Source organism: Chlamydotis macqueenii, chromosome 12 (assembly GCF_036417535.1).
Source record: "Chlamydotis macqueenii isolate bChlMac1 chromosome 12, bChlMac1.mat, whole genome shotgun sequence".
In the NCBI taxonomy this organism is placed as follows: Eukaryota; Metazoa; Chordata; class Aves; order Otidiformes; family Otididae; genus Chlamydotis; species Chlamydotis macqueenii.
In genome coordinates this window covers 61,674-81,632 of record NC_141567.1, presented here as the reverse complement: position 1 = coordinate 81,632, position 19,959 = coordinate 61,674, and the positions used below count along the sequence as shown (strand labels likewise).

General features: G+C 46.1%; 1 protein-coding gene and 1 long non-coding RNA gene across 8 annotated transcripts in view; both read left to right on the top strand.

The window, feature by feature from the left end:
• IQGAP1 (IQ motif containing GTPase activating protein 1) overlaps positions 1 to 9,957 on the top strand; it is an 81,500-nt gene extending 71,543 nt beyond the window's left edge. The window contains exons 32-38 of the mRNA XM_086756915.1: positions 551 to 686; positions 2,442 to 2,529; positions 2,951 to 3,163; positions 4,242 to 4,408; positions 5,390 to 5,512; positions 6,424 to 6,532; positions 8,262 to 9,957. Of these exons, the coding sequence (XP_086613041.1) occupies positions 551 to 686; positions 2,442 to 2,529; positions 2,951 to 3,163; positions 4,242 to 4,408; positions 5,390 to 5,512; positions 6,424 to 6,532; positions 8,262 to 8,375 (950 nt within the window). The 3' untranslated portion in view covers positions 8,376 to 9,957. The remainder of the gene's footprint in view (positions 1 to 550; positions 687 to 2,441; positions 2,530 to 2,950; positions 3,164 to 4,241; positions 4,409 to 5,389; positions 5,513 to 6,423; positions 6,533 to 8,261) is intronic.
• Positions 9,958 to 11,980: 2,023 nt separating this feature from the next.
• LOC147599165 (uncharacterized) lies at positions 11,981 to 19,436 on the top strand. 7 transcript variants are annotated; one of them, XR_015259914.1, is made up of 8 exons: positions 12,068 to 12,208; positions 12,410 to 12,512; positions 13,627 to 13,772; positions 14,716 to 14,796; positions 16,320 to 16,374; positions 16,471 to 16,793; positions 16,863 to 16,963; positions 19,415 to 19,436. It is a non-coding gene; the product is annotated as an uncharacterized LOC147599165 (long non-coding RNA). The 7 variants fall into 7 exon arrangements; XR_015259918.1 differs by lacking the exon at positions 16,320 to 16,374 and adding an exon at positions 15,106 to 15,161; XR_015259917.1 differs by having other exon boundaries at positions 12,167 to 12,237.
• The last annotated feature ends 523 nt before the right edge of the window (positions 19,437 to 19,959 follow it).

Here is a 19,959-nt window from a genome sequence, read left to right as displayed (position 1 = left end):
CAGCCCATTAAAAAAGAGGGGCAGGAAGGGGAGGCGTCCTAACAACTGTTCTGATTAAAGTTCAGACACAATTAGAGCCAGAAAATTTCCTTTTGACAGGATAGCTTACTTTGTTTAAGCTCAGTTACCAACAGGAGCTTTGCTCTTAGCTTGGAAAATTCTTTCTAATCAGGACATGTACATAGAGGTATGGTCATATTTCTATTTATAAACTATATATGAAGTATTTTTGGCAGGTCAGCTACTCTTCCAGTAGGGAGTGAGATGCTGAGATAGTGTGCAATACACATACATCTTAAAGGCGTATGAACTCGTGATTTTGTGGTGCCTTTCTGACTGGGGCATTCTGGCAGTTTTGTGAAGAAAAAGTCTGTAACATTCAAGATGATGTCCTTAAAAGTTGGTTTTGGCTTTTGAAGTGTCCTTTTGACAGTATAGAAAACAGTGTTGTTTTTCTGTGGTCTGTTACCTATGGAAAAAATGGCAAAGCTCTAGCAGTCATAGAACGTAAAGAATACCGTTTAATCTGTAAACTCTTTCTACTTGGCAGGGGAAGGATCTGTCAATGTTAATGACCCCAACAGGGAAATGCTAGCAAAGATTGAGGTTTCTCTCACACTCACTAATAAATTTGACGTTCCTGGTGATGAGAATGCAGAGATGGATGCGAGGACGATTCTGTTGAAGTAAGTGAGGCATAACTACCTGGTATGTTTCTCAAGAGTAGGAGGAACTTGAATTGTCACAGTTAATCTGCATGTGAAGATAAGAGAATCAAAGTGTAATTTAAACAAACATGGGACTCTTACTCCAAATACACTGAGCTTGTAATCACGTCCTTTCAATGCTGCTGCTATTAATATTTGGTCCAGTTAGTTTTTTGTCACTGTTGAGTTTGTCATTCTTTAGAAGTCTGTCTTAGATGTTTCTGGAGGGGAAAACTACCAGAAAAGGAAACTCTCTAGATGTGAGAGAGTGTGACAGCAGCAGTTGGATTTGCCTATATAATGCCTCGTGCAAATGTTTTCAGTAGAATACATGTGACATATGGAAATTTTAAGGGTAACTAAATGTTTATTATATGTGAATAACACTCTGTTGCTGAGTTTGCTAGTTCCTGCAGAACTAGCTTCTTTACACAACCTTTGAGCAGATTATGCCTGTATCCTGTTAGCAATGTGGGAGATTATTTCCCCTGTCTCTGGGAAATACCTCCTTAGGATATTTTTGCTGTTGCTGCTCTCCTTTTCTGGTTTATGATGCGATCTCCTTCTCTCTGCACTCACTGCCCCCGAAACCTAACTCTTAATAGATGAAGACTAATAGCCTTTTTGGGAAATAGAAGTGTTGTTAGTCTAATGGAAAGAGAGCAATGGATTGTTAGGGATTTTGTTATTGCCAGACTCTTTATTCCAAAAGGCTTTATACTAATATTGACTCTTGGCCAGTTTTAAGCAAATCCCTGTTGCTGAGATGTATAGAGCAGCTACCTGACATTCAGATGCATATTTACCCACTCTGATGCATTCCTGCTCAGACACTAGATAGTTAAACTGAGAATTCTTCAGGTCAGCTTATAGTTGGTCTAGATGGACCAGAGATCTCCCAGAAGAAAATCTTGTCTCTGAAAAGAACTTGAAATTAACTAGGCTTCTCAAAAGATACATCAGTATGTCATTACCTGCCAGAAGAACGTGGCATTGATTCTAAAAGTAAAGATTTAGTACGTGTGGGTAGTCATCTGAATTGTGGATGATGAGGAAGGTGTGCGTGTGATGTGCTTTGTGTGATGCCAGAAATAATTTCAGCCGGACTTGTGAAGCACTGAAGGTGCTATTTGGTTTCATCATGTGGCTCAAGGACAGAATTGCCACAGAGTGGGCACTGGCTGCAATTAAATCACAGCTGAAATCAAGGAATAACCCTGTCTATCACCAGATTGGAGTCAGGGATCTGCTTTGGTTCAGTTACTGTACACATAAGAAAACAGCCCTGTGGAGTTTTTTGATACCTGTTAAAAAGCATTGAAGTACACTTATGGATGGATAATATTATAGACTTTTTCTGGCTGCATGAATTAGCTGTTGCTGCTACCTGCTCTACCTTTGACCTTGGAGTTGCAGCTTCTGTGGTCCATGTGGCGGTAACTGGGGCCGCCTTGGAGTATATGGGATAATGTCCTTGCTGTTTGAGAGGGTACTGAGGAGAAAATCCTAAGCACTGCATAGGTGAACCTTTCCGTTTCTAATAAAACACTGTCAAAAAAGTAAAGTGCTTCTCAGGGGTCTGGTCTGGTCTAGCCTATGACTACCTAAACACGCGTCCAGTGATAATTTAACTTTAGGTAGATCGGTAATGTTGCTGCTATTGCAGAAGAGAACACTATTTGAAGGTCTTTCAGTTTAAAGGTTTTTATCCTATTCTCCTTGATCTCTTTGCAGCACGAAACATTTAATTGTTGATGTAATCCGCTTCCAACCAGGGGAGACGCTGACTGAAATCTTGGAAACTCCAGCTACCTCAGAGCAAGTACGAAGTTGGTTACCTGTGTTCTTTTTAGACTAGGAAATTGCCGTCTACGTAGATATATGTGGGTGTACTTGGGAATCTGCCTTTATGTATCACAGTGAAGCTGTCTCTGCTGATGTTGGAGCAGTGTATAACAATAATGACGAGTGAATATAACGGAAATAAATTGTATGTGTGAATCTTACTCCTCTGGGAGTTGCTAGAAACTATTTCTCTGGAAGACCATTTTCAATGGCATGTAGGCATCTGCTGGTTCTCATGCATGGAATGTGTTCATTAAACGTGGATTAATTGGAGTCAGTACAGGAATGACCAAGCAAAACTCTATCCTATGTTATGCTGGAGGTCAGACCATCTGTTTCTGATTCTTTATCACCTTAAAATTCATCTGCTTATGAACTTTGAATTTTTCATTTTCTAGGAAGCAGAGCATCAAAGAGCTATGCAGAAACGGGCCATTCGTGATGCTAAAGCTCCTGATAAGATGAAGAAGTCTGTGTTTGCAAAGGAAGATGGCAACTTAAATCTTCAAGAAAAAAAAGATAAAATCAAGACAGGCCTAAAGAAATTGGCAGAACTGGGGACAGTGAATGCAAAAAATAAATACCAGGAACTAATCAATGACATCGCAAAGGTATGCCGGTCAGTGGTTTCCTGGTATTCATAGTGGAGTTTTCTCATGATTTGCAGCATTGTGAAACTGGCATGAGTTTTCAGGAGGAGTAAGTTTTGTAGTAGCTAATTTACAGACACAAAGCCTACCTTTGGCCACAGTGTTTCCACCTCTTGGTGTTTGGGAAGACCTTTATAGGACATTTGTGTTTTCTCGAATTACTGTTGCCATTGTCTCGGGCACTTTAAGGAAAAGCGTTATAGCTTGGAGTGGAAGTCCTGATGTGTGATTTTTTTTTTTTTTTCTGCTCCTTTTCACTAATTTAAGTAATGCCTCTACAAAATTATTCACACGAGGAAGTTTTGCCCATAACTTCACATCATTGTAACCGTTATTTTTATTTAAATGTACCGATTCAGGAATACCTAAATGATAAAGGGATGAGCTGAGAAAAACTTGCAGAAGTAATCTTATGCTGTTGTACATTGCTACACTGACAATATATTTTTTTATCACGTTTACCAGAAAACTATTTGAGAAATGTTATGTATGTGAAGTGAATTAAAAAATCACCTTTAGAAATCTGATTAGAATAAATTGTACTATTGTTAATATGTATCAAAAATGAAAATGGAAGTAAGCTTGAACGCGTGGTATTTTTTGTTTAGGTATTGAGGGAATGTATGTTTTTAAAGATGGCCAACTACAAAGAAAGATAAGGAAGTGTGTGTGCTGCTATGCTTATAATGCTTGATTTGTAAGATACCTTTCCTACTCAGCTGAAGCAAAAATTGCTACCTGCCTTTAAATCACGTACTGTCTGTACCTCCTCTAGTCATTGCAACTGGGACAGCATTGAAGTTTGAGAAAGCAACAAAAGGTGCAAATGAGCTGCTATGTAGAGGCAGTTAATTAAAAAAAGAGTCACCGCAGAGAAGAAGCTGTAATACTTAAACTGGGGCAAGTGGAACTGAGGGCTCAGGCTTGTAGAATGAAGCAAAATCAAATGATGTGTTTCATACACTCTGTGCTCTGGGCTTGAGCAACTGGAGAGCTCGAATGGCTGTTAAGTCTCTGCCTGTCTTTCTCTGTGGCGTAGGATATCCGAAATCAGCGCAGATACCGTCAGAGAAGAAAGGCAGAGCTTGTGAAGCTGCAGCAGACATACAGTGCCTTGAACTCCAAAGCTACTTTTTATGGGGAACAAGTGGATTATTACAAAAGCTACATCAAAACCTGCTTGGATAACCTGGCCAGCAAGGGCAAGTGAGTATCTCGAAACCATGCTGTGGCCCTAGAAGTGCTTCTTACAGAAAGCACATGTAGGTTCCTAAGAAGATAATGCCATCTGCTCAAAGCTCTTCAGCCGAGCTCTTTACCACAGCAGTAGTTCTAGGGAAGGGGTCTCAGCAGTGGTAGGAAAATACGAGGAGGGAGCAGTGCCCCAGATAGGGTTGGAAAGACTTATTGAATTAATTTTAGTCCCTCTAGGGGAGTGTAGGGAGTCCAGTGGGAATGAAGCAGGTTGCCCAGCTAATGCATGTGCTGCTCACTCAGTCTGTCTTGTCATCCATGACAATAACATAGTTACCTACAAGGAAAACATTGATTCCAAATTGTCCTCTGTTTATCCGAAGTGGAGTTAGTTGTAGTGCGAGACAATTCAGATTTTCCTGAAAAATAAATGTCTTCCTTCCCAGTGAGATACGTGAAGAGCAACTGCCAGTGAAAACCAAGGCAAGATAATTGTTGAGTAATCTCAGCCCTCTCCATGTCAGTTGTCACCAGATGTCCTTTTGCCTGGTGATAGATGGTACTGCTTTCTATGAAGTACTGTGTGGTTATGTTTTGGGAGGTTTTTTGTTGTGGTGGTTGTGGTTTTTTTGTTGGTTTTGTTTGATTTGTTTTGTTTTTTTCCTGTAGGGTAAGAGTTATTGGTAAATAGTAGAAAATCAAAGATCTGATCTGAGCTGCAAGAGCTTTGTAGATAAACTCCCTAGAAGAAATAAATCATCTATCAGTCGCATTAGTCACAGTTGATTAGCTATACTGGATCTATCCCCTCATCCAAGTAGGATTAAATGATTAAATGTCTGCTGTCAGAAATCACTTTAGTTGTTTGACTGATCATCTTGGTTTTGTTTTGTTTTGTGGTTGTTTTTTGTTTGTTTTGGTTTGTTTTTTGTTTTTGGTTTGTTTTTTGGTTGTTTGGTTGTTTTTTTTTGTTTTGGTGGTTTTTTTTGGCAGAGTCTCTAAGAAACCTCGGGAGATGAAAGGCAAAAACAGTAAAAAGATTTCTCTAAAATATACAGCAGCTCGACTTCATGAGAAGGGAGTGCTTTTAGAGATTGAGGACCTGCAAGGTAACCAGTGAGTATCTTTTTAAAACTCTTTAGAGCTAGATAGCCTTCTTAGAGGAAGAAGAAAACGGGTATGTTGAATTCGTATCTCTTTCTTCAAACTAGTCTAGGTGCTGGCAATTGAGGAACAGAAGCTCTGGGGTTTATCTAAGATCATGACAGAATGCCTTGCTGTTTTTTTTCTTAGCATTTAGCATTGTTGGCAAACATAGCTGAAGAAAAAAAGCTGAAGAAATTGTTTTGGCCATCTAGGCTGGCATCCCTCGGACCAAGAAACCTTGCATAGTGGTCACCTTTCAGTTCTCTTTTTTTTTTCTGATTGAAGTGAAGTGGGTCTTTGAGAAGTGCAACGAGATTTAAACATGACATCCTCTTCCCACCCCATCCTTCCCTGTCACCCTCACAGTCATAGAAGGGTACCTCCTCGAGTGAATTGCTGCTGTAATTAATAGCTCTTGCTGTTGAAAAATGAACTTAATGCTAGCTTGAGTTTGTCCAACTGCAGTTTTCTAAGCCTTGAGAACTTGGTATATCTTCTGTGGAATATAGAGAAATTGCCTGTTACTAGAATTTTTTTGAACCCTGAGTTGTATTTTTTACTTTGTGCACTAAATGAGGCATGGATATGCAGCACTAAAGTAGACTATGTAGACTGCATGGGCTAAATTACTGTATTTCCTACTGCACTTGTGTGAAGGTATGAGCTGCTGGATGTAGAATCTGTTAGGTTTCTATTCATTGCTGTATTGAGTCTGGTCGGCTTCTATGGTCTCAATCCAAATGGGGATATAGAATAAGGAGTTAAGAATAGATTTCTTGGAAATTTGTCTTCGGATTTCATGTTGTATATTCTCCTTCTGTTTCAGTAGGAATTACGTGTTCAGTAATGAACTGTGGTTTTTCATTTCTCAAATTTCTTAGGTTTAAAAATGTGATATTTGAAATCAGTCCAACAGAAGAAGTAGGAGATTTTGAGGTAAAAGCAAAGTTCATGGGGGTACAGATGGAAACTTTTATGTTACATTATCAGGTAAGAACTAGCCTGTTTAATAGTGGCATGTAAGTTCTGCTTGCCAGACTCTTTATCGCAATAATAATAACATATTTTCTACCTGAATGGTCTGAAAAATGCTCTCAAAACCAACTCATTTGTTGCAGGTGAAACAAATGCACCGCAAATGGGGGATCCAGACTATTTTTATTTCTTTACTATTGAAAGCCTGATGTCAGTCTGTGTTCTTAGTTACGGTTGCGTGTACACATGCAAAATGAACACATGCATTTTCAACAACTTCCTGCTACGGTAGAGAGATTTTGAGTTTGTGGCAGCAGTCAGCTGGGCGTGGGTGTAGTGGATTCAGCCAGTCTTTTTTTTTTTTTTTTTTTTTTTTTTTGCTGGTATTCTTTCTGCCATCCTATCCTTACCAGTTTCTTGAGACTCCTTAGTTCTTAGGAGTCCTCAACCTTTACTTAGACCAGGCTACCGGAACAGGGATACTGACTGACCTTTTCCCTATCCTTCCTACCATGCCAATACTGTTATGCCTGGTATCTCTGTCCCCTTCTTCCCCTTCTGTCCCTACCCACCACCCACCCAACTTGGGCATCATTAGGTATGTTAATTGTGGATGCCTCAGGGAAGTTGAAACAAATTGTGTGCAGGAGCACTTTGCATTTCAGTTGGTCCATGCCACCTCACTGGCTGCTGGGAGGGACAGCTGCCTCACGCACGCATACCATTGGTGTGCTCCGAGGACTCCCCGAGTTCATTCTGCTCCTAATCCATCAGAGCTGGTCTTGAATTTCTTGGTTCATGGGGCCCCCCCAAGGCAACTCGCTCCTCACGCACATACCACTATGCCTTTGTAACACTGCTTTGCAGAAAAAGCAGATGTTTTGAGATTACAGCAATGAGGTAACTGCTGTAGGACATCCAATTATAGCATTAACAGTGGCATCAGTTAAAAAGACTTGCATTACTATTGCCAAAATTTCTCCAGAGGGCAGCAGAAATGACTTTGATTGTGTCACCCGAGCTGGACAACTGCAGGAGCTAGATTTGGATTTTTGAACGCACACATTTCACTGCAGTAGCACTACCTGAACGCCTTCTCCGATACGTATTGTTCAAGAGCGAGCTTGCTGAAAGAAATTAGTTGCTGAGATTAATCGGTGCAGGGAGTCCTATTGCTCTGTCAGGTGCACCACCGACAAGAGCAAAGTATAACTGGAAATATTGCCTACATAAACGCCTGAGAGACTGAATTGGTGTTGTGTACATAGTCCTAACAGAGATGCCATTTCTTTTTCTGCCCTAGATTGTGATGCTCTAAACCACCTCACTGAAACCTCTGGCAACTAAGACTTTTAGGAAGTGATGCTGTGGAATGTTGTAATGTTTCATGGGTACATAATATAATTAGGCACATAGGAGAGCCTTTCTAAAAGTTAAAAACAACTTTCGGCTACTGTGCAAATGAAAAGCCTGGAGATGGCTAGATCTGAACTCTGGCTTCTTAGAATGGTCTTCTACTTCTAGCCTCTTTCATAATTTTCTTTAAATAAACACAGATGAAAAACATTAAGACCTTAAACGCCTTAGAGCTACTTTATTTTTTTGTGCAGTATGAGCGGATCTTTAATGAGTCTCTTGTATGTTGTGACAGATATTCCTAAAAAACATACTGTGCCACAGGATCTTGTGTATTCTCTGTAAGCTCTTGAGGTTTCCTCACTCATAAAGGTGTTCTCTTTGGCAGGATCTTTTGCAGCTGCAGTATGAAGGCGTTGCAGTCATGAAGTTGTTTGACAGAGCGAAAGTGAATGTCAACCTTCTGATCTTTCTTCTGAATAAGAAATTTTATGGGAAGTAACCAACCTCTGCCAGCAAGTCTATGAAAAGGGGAGATGAATAGAAAACTGAACATACAACTTTTAGTGACATAGTTATCTATCAGTATATGCCCATGCTGTGCTAAAATGTATCAAATGTATCGTGAAGGAGGACTAAGAACCTATTGTGAATTGATAACCCTGATGGAGTCTGCAGGGAGTTGGTTTCTTGTTTATTTATGATCTTTATGTTCAGCTTTGAAGATCCTCTGAGAAGCAGTTAATTTAGAAAGTATTTTTACATGGCGCTGGGGATTAAACTAATTTTAGAGGACATTTAGGGCATCTGGATGCTTTATTAGCCTAATTGTGTGCTTCATAAGGCTTGAATTATTGTTGCCTGTGTGAAGAGAAAGCCGGCAATGTACAGCAGTCGGTTTGCCACTTCTTGAAAGCAAAAAAGGATTGCAGATTGTATTCCGACTCCAATTATTCTCTAACTGCAATGACCGAAATAGCAAATGGTCAAGGTCGAGGTCACCCATTTGTGAGCTTGCAGTGGTGGCAGGTGATCAATTCCCAAGACAGAACTACTATGGTCTGGAGATTCAGTAAGTATCATAAATGGTTGCTGAACTATTCGTGATTGTGTAGCCACATAGAACAGCTCTAGAGTCTCGTTTTTCTTGAATTGTTTCTGCTTATCATGCTGTAATAATTTACAGATGACCTCTTAAATAGAGGGACAGTGGAATGTATTTACTAGTGCTTACAGATGAAAAGAAGCCTTTTTGGCAAGGAGAGGGAAACTTAAAAAAATTATTGAGACATGTTAACTTTTAATGTTGCTTGCAAAGCATTTGAAATGTAAAAATAATTTCTCCAGTTCAGAGCAATGTTCTATATATATCTGTATCTGATGCAATAAATGTTAGGCTCTACCTGCAGACTTGTCAAAGGAAGATGACAGTCTTAAATAGGTTAGCTTTTAAAAAGTTAAATTTTTCTAGCTATACTCAAGTTCCCATTTCTTTTACTATCTTTTTATTTTCCCCATGGTGGTGGTTGCTGGCTGTTCTCCTACATTCAGTAAAAATGCAGAGATTCTTTTTTTAAAAAAAAAAAAAAAAATCCTGACCTTTAAATTAATTGGTTGCTCCAGCTCTCCCCCCAGTTTTTTTTTCTTGACGTTTTTATTTTTTAAAAAAGGGACATGTCTCTTAATGGCAAATTTCAAGCTATAGATCAGTTGTGTTGTTTGTTCAGATTACTGAGTTCAATTGAACTGCTTTATTCCTGATATACGCGGAGCTAGTTATTTCAGCTTAGATCACCCCACAACAAATCCATTCTTTGAAAATAATCTTAAAAAGTTTGGAACAGAGGAGGTTTTTGTTTTGTTTTGGTTTGGTTTTTTTTAGAAAGGAAAAGCTTTATTAAAAGACCAAATCACAGCACTTAACTGTATGTATTTTATAATTTACTGGTTCTTTAGCTTTGCTTACTCCAGTACACCACTGTATTTACCATGGCAGTACCTAGAATTACAAAGTGTGTCTTCTTTCTTTACTGGTAAAATTTGCGTTTGTAACTCATGTCTAAGTAAAAATTAATTTGTCCCCATTGGGCGTTGTGTGAACTGACTGCAGGCAGCAGCCACCAGCACGCAGCTTGGCCCTGCCCAGCATTGCCCAGTGGGCACCGCCATCCGTGAGCGCCGTTAGGCTGCACCACCACCAGGTAAACCACCAGCTCATACCTTCTCTGCGCATCAGTCCTGGCCTTTCCCGTGCCTTGTGGAGACAGCTGTGGTGTGAGGAAACACAACGGATGACGTGACACAGCGAGGGTGGAGGTGTGGACCTCCTGATGTGACTGTAGCGCCCTAAGAGCCCCACACTTTCACTCTTACAGAAGGCTCTATCCTTATCCCAGTAGTCAGCCCTTGACAGAGTCTAATTCTTAATCAACAGAAATGTCTTCCGTTGGGGTAGGGTAAATGGCAAGGCCATTGTAGATGCTTCTGCAACCTGCTTGGCCTGCCAGCAGCCTTGCACTGCACTCCAAGCTGCTCCTTGCCATTTGCTATGGCTCTACACTGTCCTTGTGGTCCCCAGCTATCCCGAACCCCACTGCGGAGCCAGCACAGATAGGCCACCAGACCTGCCTGGAGTGCCACCTTAATTTGGGGATAATCTGGGGTGAAAGGCTGGCAGATGGAGGGACAGTCCTGGGGATTACCCTGCGTGGATTACCTGGTCTGTCTGAGTCAGTTACCTGGAGTGGATTATCCGTTGCGGGTCATCCCAGGTGAGTTGTGTCTGCTGTGGATTATCCCAAGTGGACCCTCCGGTGTAGGTCATCCGCACACCTGTCCCCCCATGCACCTTTCTACCCACACCCCCCTCGTCCGTCCCCATCCATCCCCACCTCGTGTCCATCCCTCCTGCCCCCCCCCTCGTGTCTCTGCACCCTCCCAAATGCTTTCCACTGAAATGTTCCCCTGTGATTGCCCCCCCCCCGTGCCCCCTGCCCTCCTGTCTTGTGCCCTCACTCCCCCCTCCCCCCCTGCTCTGCCTCCCCGTATTTGACCCTGCCCCCCGTAACCCCTCTGCCTGCAGACCCTGGGGTGATGCCTGCCCCCCACATCCCCAAACTGAAACCTCCCACCTGCTTCCCTGCACCTCACTCCATCTCAGTTGTTTTAATTGATAATTTGCAATTGTTTTCAGTTTTATCACTTCTCTTTCTGGGCATTTATTGTTCTCTCCTTTCCTCACAAGGGGTATTGGTGGTGGTTTGTTTCTTCTTAATTGTTAAACTGTTTTCATCTCAACCCGCGAGTTTCCTCACTTTCACCCTTCTCATTCTCTCCCCCTCCCACGGGGACGCTTTTTGGTACAGAGGCCACAAATGTCACTGCCCAGGCTGCGCGGGGGGAAGGGGCAGCCGTGCCCCGGGAAGGGGTGACCGGCTGCGGACGGCGCGAACGGGAGGGAGGAACCGGCCGTGGCTCGTCCGGCTGAACACCCAGGACCGGAGCGGTGGGGGGCTGCTGCCACCTGGTGACGGAAAGCGGGAACTGCAGCTCGGGAGTCGCGCATGCGCAGTGCTCTGCCCTTCTCCCGGCAGGCACTGTCTTCGGACTTCGGACTGCGCATGCGCCCGGGAGCAGCATGGCGGTGTGCGGCCGGCGGGTCCCGGCGGCGGTGACGGGTGAGTACCGAGGGCACCCGTGAGGTGAGCGAGCCCCTTTCGTGGCTGCAGCGCTGTCTCCTGCCCGCCCGGGGAGCCTCAAGCCGCCCGCTCGGAGCCGAGCCGGGCGAGGGCAGCCCCGGGGAGTGACCCGAGAGCAGAGAGAAGGGAAGAGGGGCAGGAGGGGGCCCCCCCTCCCGGGCGGAGACGCCGGGCACCTCCCCAGCTCGCCAGAGCTCCCCCCGAGCCTCCCCCGGCCCCGTGCAGCTGCCCGCCGCTCCGGCGCGTCCCCTGAAGCCTGTCCCGTAGCACCGGGCCACGGCCTGCCCTGAAGGCTGCGAGGGGGGACCTCAGTGTATCTGGAGAATCCCCTGCGGCAGCAGGCGCTCCGGCCAGGGGCCGCGTGCGGTAATAACGGTCGCTGCTTCTTCTTTCCCTCTCCCAGAGGCCGTGGCTGTCCGTTCCTCCCTTGGGAACGCTGTTGACTGCACTCGCCTCAGGCTTGTGTGGGCTGTCTCTGCCCGGCCGCGCTCTCCTGGCGGTGCGGGAGCGAAAATGAACGGATGGAGCGCTTACTGCCTGTGGAGAGGAGCTGCTGCAGCTGAAGCTGGAGAGGCCACAGAAAGGTAAAGAAGAAGAAACCAAAGGCCATCCAGCCAGCAGCTGCCTCCTACTGCAGGTGAGAGAGAGCCTAGCCTGCCTCTCTGGGTGAGGAAGGATCCCTCTTTGTACTTTTCAGCTGGCCAGACCGCCAGTGCACACTGCACAGTCTGTATGTGGAACCTGAAGCACGGTATGGCCGCGTAGTGCATGAGCGAGCGAGGCTGTGTCTAGGAAGCTTTCTGTCTAAGAGCTGTAAGACACCCGCGTATTCTCTTAGGTGGAGGACAGCCAAGTGGTCGGAGTTACAGAAGAGGAGAGAAGCAGAAAGCAGCATCTGACCTGTCAGATTCTCCCAGCAGTGCCGGGAGTGGAGAGCTGTGGTGAGTCCCCGGCCCCTGGGGCTCTGCCTCCTCTCTTGTGCGTCCCTGTCCTTCCCTGCCGCTCCCGTGACCCCTACCTTTCCCAAGCTGCTGTGATTTGTTGTTGTTGTTATTGTTTCCCTCTACCTCTCCTCTTCTCTCTGTTTTTCTATCCTGTTCCCCCTTTCTCTCTCCCTTTAAATCTCTTGTTCTACAGCTTCCTTTTGTTTTTATCCCTGCACTTTTGTCCTGCCCCTCTCCTTCCTTTTTTTGTTCTCTGTCTCTGTCCTGCAGCCCATTGCTGTTTTTGCCTTTTCCATTTCTTTGTCCTGATCTGCATCTGTATTCTCCCCCCAACTAATTTCTCCAGCCTGTTTTCTGGCCTGCTTTTCTTTGTGCCTCTGCGTGCCTGCCCTGTGCCTCTGCCTTCCTATCTCTCTCTTCCCTTTCTTATCTTTCTTTCTCTATCTCTTTGTTTTACGTACTGTCACTGTTTTTTTTTCTGTTCTGTATCTCACTGTCTGTGACCTCCTCTGTGCCCCTGGATGTGTTTGCAGCCCCTGGGTGCAGAGCTTGTGGCTGAGGACAGTTGCAGGGGAGGGGGTGATGTGCTGTGGGGCTTTGGCAAGGGCCCCTGCTCCTGGTGGGCTCCAGCTGGGGCTGGAGGTGAGGCAGCCCCAGGATGGGTCCAGTGAGGCTGAGGGTGGGCCTGGCCCTGGCCCTGCTGTATGAGGGGCCTCCAGCTGTAAAGGGGGCTGCCTGGACATGGCTGCTGGAGGGGACTGAGGAGTGAATCACAGGCAGGTGCCTCCAGCAAGGAGTGGCTGGTCCATCTGAGCCCTCCCTGACAGAGCAGACACCAGGACGCAGTGCCAGGAGCTCCGTGCCTCTGTCGGCCACGTGTGCGAGCCACCACGTTCTGCTACATTTGTCATTCAGCCCTGTCCAGAATGTAGCTCTGGTAGAAGTTAGATAGCATGCATGGTCTTGCTAGAAATGAAGCATAACCCTGGAGCATTTGTTTTCTTGTAGGAAGCTAAAGCAGGTAGTTTTTGATAATGCTGTTATTGCATGTAATGACATACTTTCCTAGTTAGCTTGGTATGACACCTATTTTTTTCTACCTACACCCCAGAAAAAGTAAGTTGAGCTTTGCGTCTCTCAGCATCTGAAGCACCACGAGCGGCAGTTGTGGCGTCGGACTTCTTGGGAATGAGTGGAGCCGGTGAGCAGAGCACTGTGGCGCTTTTGAGGAGGAGAGTGCCACAGAAGAGACTGGTGGTAAGTGGTGTGATGTTGAAGGGCGGTGCTGTTTGGTAGGTTTTATTTTTGGGTTGTTTTTTTTTTTTTTTTTTTTTTTTTCAGATGGTGATGAGGAGCTGGGTGAGCACAGCACCATCTTAGTTAGCGTGGGGTTGTTGTTTTGGGGATGGAATCTGATTTCTGGCCCTTTGAGAGCTAAGTTGAGGGAACAAGGTTGAAAACTGCAGGGAGGGTGTAGGAAATTGATGGGAGGAAGAGGGCTCCCTGGGAACAGTCTCTCTCAGGAAGGTGAAGGGGGAGACGTTACTGGTCAGTGTACGCTGGGCAAGAGTGTTGCAGCCTGGGGCCGTCTGCCTTTTATGCAGTCTCTAGGCTGGATAATGTTTGTGGGCCTGTAGAGGTGCTGGCAAGGGCCGGCGAGGAGCAGCACGAGCTTTCAGTGCTGGCACTTTTGGTGTGGCAGCAATCGTCTGACGTTCGTTATTTTGAGGCCTTTTTTCCGGTGGGTGGCCGTGCGGAGTTGACAGTGAAAGTGGGAGCACTGGCGTCCAGGAAATCCCAGAGCCCTCCTCTGCTCGGAGGCAGTTCACAAGGACAGAAGTGTTGCTGTGCTCCTTAACAAACAAATATTCAACTTGGCACATAGAGGGTGAGGAGATCTCGGCTGTACTTAGGGTTGAGAAAATGTATGTAGGCATCTGTGTCTGTCCCCTGCCTGTATGTAGGACAGCGGTTCGAGTGAAACTAAAGCTGCCAATGAGTCAAAAAAAGGCCCGGGTGTCTGAAAAATGCAAAAGCTTTAAAGGCCGGTATCAACAGCTGTACCAAGGGTGCTGCAAAATACTCTGTCCTTCACGTGGTTTTAGTCCTGAGAAACCTCGCCCCAAAAGGAAGAGTTAGATTCCTGCCTAGCTTCAAACTAAGGGGTTTTTCCCTCTCTCTGCTGAATGTCGACTGCCAGCGTTTCACCGTGGTCGCCCTTTCCTTGGCCATGAAAGTACGAGATGGATGGAAAGGAGCTGTAGCAGTCTGCAAGTACAAGGTACATCTGAGATGTGTGACTGCATTTTTCCTAAGGGACTTGCCGCATGGATTTTAGAGTGAATGTTAAGAATGTGGCACTTTCCTTCTGTAGTCTTTTAACTAAATATTCAGACACAAGAAAAATCAAATGAGGTGTGGTCTGGAGCATAGTCTGGCCATGGGAAAGTAATTTGTATATTATGGACAAGGAAAAAAAAAATGCCACTCAATTTGGGGAAAGTTGGTGTGATCCAGTGGGAGACGGAGGGGTTCTCGCTGGGGATTACGCAGTGTGGGTCCATTGTCCGGTGTGGGTCATCTCGTGCAGGTTATGCCGGGTGAGTTATGTGCTGTGGATTGTCCTGCGTGGACTCCCTGCTATAGGTCATCCTTACGCACCTTTCTTCCCACACGTACCCCTTGTCCTTGCGTGTCCGTCTCTCCCTCGTATCCGTCCCCACTGTCCCGCTCTGTGTTTCTCAGCCCTCCTGACGCGTGGATCAAACTCTACAACTCGGAGAGAGTTATAAAGCAGGCATGTTTATTCGGCACCGGGTGCGTGGGGGATTGCTTCTCCAACAGCACGCACACTGACAGCACATTTTACCAAAAATGTATCCGGTGCAGGTACACACATTCCTAGGATTGCACAATACAGACATACATGTGCATAAGCGAGGCGGGGTTATTAAAAAACCACTTGCGTTAGCATTTCAGATCTGTCTCTGGTGGTCGTTTACTTCTTCAGGGGTCTGATCTTCCTCTAGATGAACTTTAGTCATTCACCCATGCTCTCCTTTCACTTGGGGATTTCAGCAGTTTCTTAATAACTTCTGACCAACGTTGCAGCTCCTGTTATCATGTCCTTTTCGTCAAGGACTAATATGTCAAGCATACCAGTTTCTTGACAAGTACCAGTCCCTGATAAGCTTAAGTGAGTTTCAAGGCCAAGAGGATTGTTAGGCATTGTCTAGCAGACAGTTAGTCTCCTAAATCAAGCAGTATGCAGACAGTCTTCTAAATCAAGCAATATTTAGCAGACAGTTAATTCCCTGTATCACTTCCAAATGCTTTTCACTAAGACACCCCCCTGTGCGAGATTTTCCTCCCTTGTGAGTTTTTTTTCCCCTGTGTTTTGCCCTTTGCGTGCCTGGCACTCTTGTTTTGTGTCCCTGTTCCCACTGCTCCAGCCCTGTTCGACGCCCCGCTTTTTGGCGCTGCCTCCCCACGACCCCTCTGTCTCGGGATCCTTGGGGCGCTGCCTGTGTTCCCCAACTTGCCCAGTGCCCCCCACCCCCAACTTTTATGGAGATTGTTTCCATTCTAAAATGAAAACACTCTAAATGTTTTCATTAGAAACTTACAAGTGTGTTCATTTGTATCAGTTGCATGTCTTGGGTTTTCTTTTCCTATTTTTTTTTTTTTTTTGTTCCACTTTTCCTTACCAGTGGTGGTTGGTTTTTTCCTTAATATTAAACTGTTTTTATCTCAAGTCACAAGAATTGTCACATTGACCTTTCTGAGTCTCTCCCCATCCCACAGGGTCGGGGGCAGTGAGCGAGCACAGTTGCTGGCTGGGGTTAAACCGCGGCACAAGGTCAGCTGCAAGCCCTGCCTGGCTGATGCTTTAGGCTCTTGATGTCATTCCTAGTGTCTTGACGGTTTGTCTTTGTTCTTTGTCGTTGCTTTTTAGTGCCTTTTCCTCTGCTGTTTTGGGCAGCAGTGGTTGTGGAGCCGCTCCAGGTAGCCACTCTCTCAAGGGCAAGGGGGTGGCAAAGCCGCAAGCTGGTGCGCAGTCCGGTTGGATGAAGGCAGCCACCTATCACTGTGGATCGGTATTCCGGAAGACGTAACTGAAGGCCGTCTGACTGGCAGCTGCCTCCCGCTGTGTGCAAGAGAGAGCCTGCCTCTCTGGGTGAGGAAGATCCCAATTTGACGGCTGCCGCAGTCTAGATCGCCAAAGAGCGCCGCAGGGTCTGTACACATAATTTAAAACGGGGTATGGTCAAGTACTGGGTGAGCGAGGCTATGTTTCTAGGGAGCTTTGTCTCATAAGAGCTGTAACGCATTCCCCTCTTTTCTTAGGTTGGGGACAGTCAAGCAACTGGAGTGACAGAAGAGGAAGGGAAAAGAGGAGAAAGAAGGGTCTGAACTGGCAAACTCTTCCTGGAGCGCCAAGAGCTGTGGTGAGTCCCAGGCCCTCGGGGCCCCTCTCCCCTCCTCTCCATCTCAGGGCCTCCTTGGCCCTCCCCCAGCTGCCTCTCTTTCCCTTTTTCTTTCTCATGCTGCTGTGATTTTCTTGGCTTCCCTGTATCTCTCTTCTGGTTCTATTTTTCTGGTTTTCTCAGTCTTTATCTTTCTCCTTCTCACTCTTCATGTACAGCACCCTTTCTTTTTCTGTCTGGGCTCTTGTTCTCCCCTCTCTCCTTCCTTTTTTTCATCCTCTGGCTCTGTCCTGCACCCATCACTGTTTTTTCCTTTTATTTCCCTTTATGCTGGCCCACTTTTTTTTTTTGTTTTTTCTTTGCAATTTCCCTGGTCTGTTTTCTGGCGTTTGTGTCCTCCCTGTGCCTGTACGTGCTGCTCTGAGTCCCTGCCTTCCTGTGTCTCTACTCCCTTCCCTTTCTTGCTTTATCCCTTTGTCTTGCTTGGTGTTGCTGTTTTTCTTCCATTCTGCCTCTCACTGCCCTTTTTCTCCTTCCTGTTCATCTCTTGCTGTCTCTGGGCCTTCATGCTGTTCCCTGGCCTGTTTTATTAAGTTGATGTGCCTTTGTAGCCCTTTCAAGATCTAAGTTTCTCCAACACTTGTGCTTCTCACGAGTGCACAGTCTCTCTCTTTTTGTTTTGTCTGTCAGTTTGTCTTGTGCCCTGTCGTGTCGTTTCTCACTATGTTCCTTTGTCCCGATCCTTGCTTGTATTCATGTTATTCTCTGTCCTCCTGACAATCTAAGGTTGATGTTTTTTTCCCATCTCCATCCTGCTGCTGCTGTTTCTTTTCTCTGCCTTCTCCCTGTCCCTCTTTCTGTCTCTTTTCCTTGGTCAGTGCTCACCAGATCTCACTCCTATTTTTGTCCAGATCTCACTCCTATTTTTTCCTGGTTTTGTCCTGTTGCCCTGCTTCCTCCCACTTTATTTTCTGTTTTTCTCTCTCTGTCCCATTTGCTCTCCTGTCTTTTCTAACTGTACTCCCCTGTACAGCTGGGTGTCTCTTCTTTCCTTTCTCTTTCCCTCACTATCTTTTTTATTTCTTGGTCTTTCTCTCTCAGTGCTCATCACAGTTGATTTTTTTCCTCCAGAGCTGTCCTGCTCTCTGTCCCTTTATTCTCTCTTTGTCATTCTGTGCTGCTTCCCGTGGTTGTTTTTTAATTTCTCTGTCACGGTCCTGCAGGCCGTTGCTTTTTTATTTTGCTTTCATTCCTGTGCCCTGCTTTCTGTCTTTGTTTCTCTTTGTCTTTGTTCAGCCTCCCACCATTTTTTCCTTTCCCATTCCATCTCTCTGTCCTGCTCCCTATCCCTCTTGCTGTCCCAAATCTGGGTTTGTTTACCCAGTGCGCAGTACGCCAGGCTTACGCACGGAGCAGAGGTATTTATTTCTGTAATTTCTGCACAGAGATGGGTGCTAGGGGCTAAATCCACAAAGCTAGCCCACCTGGTTATAATGCTCAGTTTAAATTCTACATTCTCTGTCTTGCAGCTGCACGCTATTTGATTGTTTCCCCTCCATCTCTCTCTGCCTGTGGCTCCCTATCTGTCTTGTAAGCCGTCACTGTTGTTTTTTTCTTTCTCCATGTCACTCTGTCTAGCTTCCCAGTCCCCGTTTTTTAATTCTTCCCTCTTCCCTGTAGGCCAGTCCTGTCCTATTATTTTACATTGTGTTCTGTCTGGTCCTCTGTCCCTATTTATCCATTGCTCCCTCTCTGCCCTGTGAGCTGTTGCTCTGGCCCTTTTTATTTCTGCCTCTCTCTCTGTCCAGCTCCCAGTCTCTGGTTTTCCATTTCCTCCCTCTGTGCCCTCTAGCCCGTTGTTTTTTTCTCCTTTATCCAGCTTGCTGTCTCTGGCTCCCTGATGCACCTGATTTACAGTTCTGCCCCTGTTCTTTCTGTATGCATTGCTATAGTGTTTGTTCTCCAGCTCTCTATATTTTTCAGGCTCCTTGTCCCTATTTCTTAATTCTTCCCTCTCTGCCCTCTAAGCATGCAGCTGTATGGTTTGTTTTGTGTTGTCCCCTTGTTGTCACCTCTTCTGTCCAACCTTTGATGTGCCAGCTCCCTTTCACTGTTGTTTCATTCCTCCCTTTCTTGTTATGGTTTTAGCTTTCTCCATCTCTCTTGGTCTGGCTTCCTGCACCTAGTTGTCTTAACCTCCCTTTCTGTCATGCTGCCTGGCTCAGGTTTTTCCTGCATCTCCATCCTGCTCCCGATCCTTCTTTGCTGGTCTTTGTCCTGCTCCCTCTCCCTCTTTCTGCTGCCTCTTTTCCTCTCTCCGCTGCTTCTTTGCCCACCTCTGTCAGGCTCCCTGTCCCCGTCCTTTTCTCGCTATCCTGTTTCCTGTCTCGTGCTTTCTCACTACACCCCCTATCTGGCAAGCTGCCTCTTTTCTCTTGTAATGTTCTGCGCCCTGCTCTTTGTTTTTGGCAGCCTCCAAGTCTGCCCAGCAGCCTGGTGTTCCAGGACACAGCCGACCGACTGTACGTTCCCTGCCGAACCAACGAGCGTGGCTCCTGGAATGACTTGGCAGTTGTTCCAGGGACACGGAGAGGGGATTGGAGGCTGCAAGCTCCAGAGCAGACTCGCTGCTCAGACTTACGTGCGTGACTGAATAAACACTTGCTGTCTCCTTTGACTTCATGGCTGCGTTTCTGCTCCCTTTGTATGGGGCCAGGGGCTGTGAAGAGCCCAGAGGAGGAGGTGATGCAGTGTGGGGGTCAGCCAATGGCCCCCAGTTCCTGCTGGGCTCTGGCTGTGGGCCGGGGCTGGAGGAGCCCCAGGTGCGGGCAGTGAGGGTGGTGGAGACGGCCCCTCCCTGTAAAGGGGTGGGTGCTGCTGGAGGGGCTGGTGCTGCCCTGCCCCGGGTGGCCGTGGAGGGGCCACTGTGAGCCATGGGGGGAGCGGAGTGGTCGCCGAGTGCCGCTGGGCTGCGGCTGCACCTGCAGCGATGGAGAAGGTGAGCGGGGCCGGGCGAT